The sequence below is a fragment of the Triticum dicoccoides genome, chromosome 6A (genome assembly GCF_002162155.2).
Source record: "Triticum dicoccoides isolate Atlit2015 ecotype Zavitan chromosome 6A, WEW_v2.0, whole genome shotgun sequence".
NCBI lineage: Eukaryota > Viridiplantae > Streptophyta > Magnoliopsida > Poales > Poaceae > Triticum > Triticum dicoccoides.
Genome location: NC_041390.1, coordinates 115,111,658 through 115,116,445, shown reverse-complemented (window position 1 = coordinate 115,116,445; position 4,788 = coordinate 115,111,658). Strand labels below are relative to the sequence as shown.

Here is a 4,788-nt window from a genome sequence, read left to right as displayed (position 1 = left end):
CCTAAGGCTCAATCAAATTATTATTCACCATCAAGTGAAACACTAACTCTAATTAACATTTCGACATAAACTTGATTAAAATCATTGAACGTAAAGTAAGCCACCTCAGTAATCTATGCAAAGAAGCTTAAAAAAAAAAGTAATCTATGCAAAGAAGTTGCACGTTGTCCCATAAACCCCTTCCATTTCGTAGAAGGCTCCATGGCCATGGCCAACGCCTTGATCGGTTTGGTTGTAGCCATAGCCAGTGCTAAGGTTATTGTAGCCATAGCCCGTGCCAAGGTTATTGTAGCCGTAGCCATGATTGAAAGGCAGAGATAGAGGTGGCGGCGGTGGCGGCATCGTCGGTGTAAGCGCATAGCTGACGTTACCGCCCATCAACGTCATCGTCGTGTCTACGGAGACGTCATTGCCGCCGCCGCCAGGGCCGTCACCAGTGAACGGGCCGGAGCCGCCGAGGTAGTGGAAGAGGCTGCTGGCGTCGCTGCCCGTCAGCCTCATCGTCGTCGCATCCATGGCCACCTCTTGGCTGCGGGTGCCGTCGGCGGGGAAGGTGCCGGAGCCATGGTAGTCCAAGAGGTTATTGCTGTAGCCGCCGCCCGTCAGCTTCATCGTGGTGTCCATGGCCATCTCTTCATGACCGCCGGCGGACGGGTCACCCGTGTACGACGAGCCGGGGCCGAGGTCTGCTGCATCATGGCGTCCTGGGCGAAGATCTCGTGCGCGCGCATCGCGGCCTCCGCCTGGACCCTCTCGAGCGCGTTGAGCGCGGCCTCGAGCTCCGGCAGCTCCCAGTGACGCATGTCGCCGTCGATCCAGACGCCGGCGGCGCGCACCTCCGCCTGAAGCTCCTTGCCCCTGAGCGCCTCCGCGTCGCGGGCCTTGATCAGCTCCTCCTCCTGGCGGAGGAGCTCGCTCAGATCCGTCTGCTGGCTCGCCGCCACCGCCTCGGCCTCCACGTCGCCGGAGTACGAGAGGAGGAAGCGGTCGAGAACGGCGTCGACGGAGGTATGGCCGTAGGTGTAGGGCTTGCCGGCGGGGGAGAAGACGATGAGCGCCACCTGCGCGCCGCAGAGCACGGAGAGCTCGAAGGCCTTCTTGACGAGGCCCTTGCGGCGCTTGGAGAAGCAGACCTGCAGCCGGTTCGCGTCCTCGATGCGCTCCACCGGGATCTTCTTGCGCCCCTGCGTCAGCTTCTTCATCCCCCCTTCGTCCCCGCCGCCCCTCTCCGCCGCCCTGACCATTCTCCACGACGCACGCCGGAGCGATCGGTCGATGGCGAGGGCGCGTTCGCGTGTATGGAGGGAGGCAGAGCCGTCGGTCTACGTGGCACGTGCAATGCAGAGGACGCCCCACGTATATATAGGAGCAAAAATGCTACACCTACGAACAGCTTCTACGTAACCTACGTAATCCCTTTCCCACTAATCAAAACCGCGTCCTCAACTAATGGCCAATAAATACCTGCCAACTCAGCTCATACGTAAGATACGTAACAAATATTACATAGGTGTAGCATTGCTCATATAGGAGGTAGGAGGCCAGGGAAAGAAAGGAATGATTTTCACCAGAAAGGAAGGATCCCGACGACATTGTGATTGATTGACCGAGGCACAGATCGTGAGTGTTTCTGACTGATCTGTCAATCAGTAGAGAATGCTGGGTTGGATGATCAGGTTGTCGCGGCGGAGTTTCCATGTTCACGTCGAGAAATCGAATTCCTGGCCAACGGTCGGTCGCCTCGCCGGCGACACTGCGGCCGGGGCCGTCGGAGCGGGACCGGATTGCACGGTGCTTCCTCTCGTGGCGGGTAGGTGTAGCATCAGACGTCTCGTGCGCATGCAAACCGAATGCGATGGACACGTACGTGGTAGCAAACCGACGAGTGTACCGGTACCACTTAACGTGCAAAGTACGTTGCACGCGTCTCGCCGTTGGATGCGCTCGGTTTCCCGGTGAGAACAAGCACGCGATCCGGTCAGGGTGGACGGGCTAGAGACCTTGAGTACTCGAGCTAGGCGACTGGTTTGGTTTGGATCTGAATCACCGTTCATATAATACAACAGTTTTGCTAAAAACCCACCACTGTTGGATCTTGATAGGAAATGCCTGTTTTGTATTATACTCCCTACGAAATTATATAAAAAGTGTTGATTTCGTCTTAAGAGCATCTCCAACGGCCGCGCTACGCGCCGCGCGCAAAAACCTACTTTGCCGCGCGCCCTTCGTCTGGTTTTGCGCGGCCGGCAGCGCTGACCCCAACAGCCGCGCTAAAATACAGCGCGCGCTACTCTAGCAGCGCGCAAAAAATGCAGCGCATGCGACTCGCGGGGGCATTGCATATGTTGCATTTTGGACATAAAATGAATTTAAAACCTTTAAAATGCAATGAACATGACATATAAATTCCACACAAACAAGTTGATGAATAAAAGTTCATGCCCACAAGTTTAAAATCATGCCCACAAGTTCATCCAACCAAGTTCAAAATGCAAACCAAGTTCATGACACAAACGAAAGACACATCAAGTCTCGTCCTCGTCTTCGTCCTCATCTTCGGAAGACGATTCTTCCTCCTTCGAAGATGATTCTTCCTCCTCCTCCTCATCGCGCACCGCATCACGTGAAGCTCCTACGGTGTTGGCAAGATCTTCAACGGCATCTTCATGGAAATGTGTGTGAGGAGGCACACCGGAAGACATTACGCCCATCGCGGCCGCAGGTGCACCCATGCCTTCCATGAGAGAAGCAAAACTCATGCCTCCCATGGCGGCCATAGCGTCGGGGGGGAGGGGTGCTCCAAAGCCACCCATGCCTCCCATGATCTCCATGGTAGCTCCAAAGCCACCCATGGCACCTAAGACACCCACGGTACCTCCGAAGCCACCCATGCCTCCCATGGCGCCAAAGCCACCGCCCCCATGGTGCCAAGGCCACCGCCCCCCATGGCGCCAAGGCCACCGCCACCCATTGCGTGAATCATGGCTCTTTTTTGGATCAAGACTTCTTCACGGGCAAGATTGACATACTCCTTTTGCACCTCATTGAGGATAGATGTGTCCAAGAAGAACAAGTGCTTCTCCCATTCCAACAATCTAGTTCGCTCCTCATTGCTCATCTTCCTCTCCTCCAAAGCCACCTTCCTCTCCTCAGCCGCCACCCTCCTCTCCTCGGCCGCCAACCTCCTCTCCTCGGCCGCGACATCTTGGTTCCTTGCCATTTTTCTCACCTCACTGGCTTCTTTTCTTGCCTTCACAATAGCTTTCATAGCATTTTTGAGCCCATCATCTCCTTTCCTCTTCTTCTTTTCTTTTGCGTCTTTCTTGCACCCATCCGGTCGTTTTGGCTTCGAGTATGAAACCGAGTTGGGTGTGGGGCTTCTCTTGCCATCACTTGATGCATCCTCCTCCTCCTCATCATCATCATTCAACTCAATTGTTCGCTTGCGTTTGTTGCTCAAATGCAAATCATCCAAATCATCATGCTTCTTCCATTTCTCATCGTCCTTCAACACTTCATAGCAATGAGGCAAGGTAAATATCCTTCCTTTCTTGATCTTCCCCTTCTTGGTTCTCTTCTCCTCTCCTTTGAACAACTTTTGTGCAATGTTGTACTACACGAAAACAAAGCAAGTTAGCACTTCGAACACCACCAACAAGTATGATGAACATGTATGTAATGCCACTTACTCTATCGTCCTCATTTGTGCCACTTGGGTTCAACTTGTCAACCGCCTTTTGTGCGGTCGCCCACCTTTGATAATCCGAGTTGATTGTCGACCACCGGGACTGAAGTGATCTCTCGGAGCGGTCAATTCCACTCACGTTGCGAACGTCAAAGTGTTCTTTCATCCGCCCCCAATAAGCATCTCTACTTTGATCACCTCCAACGGATGGATCCCTCGACACTTGCAACCAAGTATTGCATAGTAAGATGTCATCGGTGTTGGTGTAATTGCCCGCTCTTCCTTTCGGCGCGTCGACAATGCCCTCACCATCCTCGTCCACCTCGAACTCATGCTCTTCGAAATGCATGTCATTGGTTTGAGACCAATGCGAATTGTTGGAGCCAACACCCATAGTTGACATGTATGCATCATCGTTGACACTACAAAATATATAGAACAATGCAAATAAGCTATCTATATGGATGCATTCAAAAATAACAAGAAAAAAAAAGTTGGAAAAAAATTCTACCTTTGGGGCATATCCTTGAACACGTTGTGCGTGTCGGCCGCTGGCTCAACGAGTGAGCTCGCCGGCGCTTCGGTAGCCGCCGCGCCCGTCACACGTGTCGGTGTCAAAACCGGCGTCGGGTAGGGGGTCCCGAACTGTGCGTCTAAGGCGGATGGTAACAGGAGGCGGGGAACACAATGTTTACCCAGGTTCGGGCCCTCTCGATGGAGGTAATACCCTACTTCCCGCTTGATTGATCTTGATGATATGAGTATTACAAGAGTTGATCTACCACGAGATCGTAGAGGCTAAACCCTAGAAGCTAGCCTATGATTATGATTGTTCTCGTCTTACATACTAAACCCTCCGGTTTATATAGACATCGGAGGGGGCTAGGGTTACACAGAGTCGGTTATAAGGGAGGAGATCTACACATCCGAATTGCCAAGCTTGCCTTCCACTCAAAGAAGAGTCCCACCCGGACATGGGACGAAGTCTTCAATCTTGTATCTTCATAGCCCAACAATCCGGCCAAAGGATATAGTCTGGCTGTCCGGGGACCCCCTAATCTAGGACTCCCTTAGTAGCCCCTGAACCAGGCTTCAATGACGAC

The 4,788-nt window shown here is 53.2% G+C and overlaps 1 protein-coding gene across 1 annotated transcript; it reads right to left on the bottom strand.

Annotated features, from left to right (window-relative positions):
- Nucleotides 1-608: 608 nt before the first annotated feature.
- Nucleotides 609-1,202, bottom strand: LOC119315740 (agamous-like MADS-box protein AGL29). The gene has a single exon (XM_037590242.1). It carries the CDS (start codon nt 1,200-1,202, stop codon nt 609-611), a length of 594 nt encoding a protein of 197 aa, XP_037446139.1.
- Between the last annotated feature and the right edge of the window lie 3,586 nt (nt 1,203-4,788).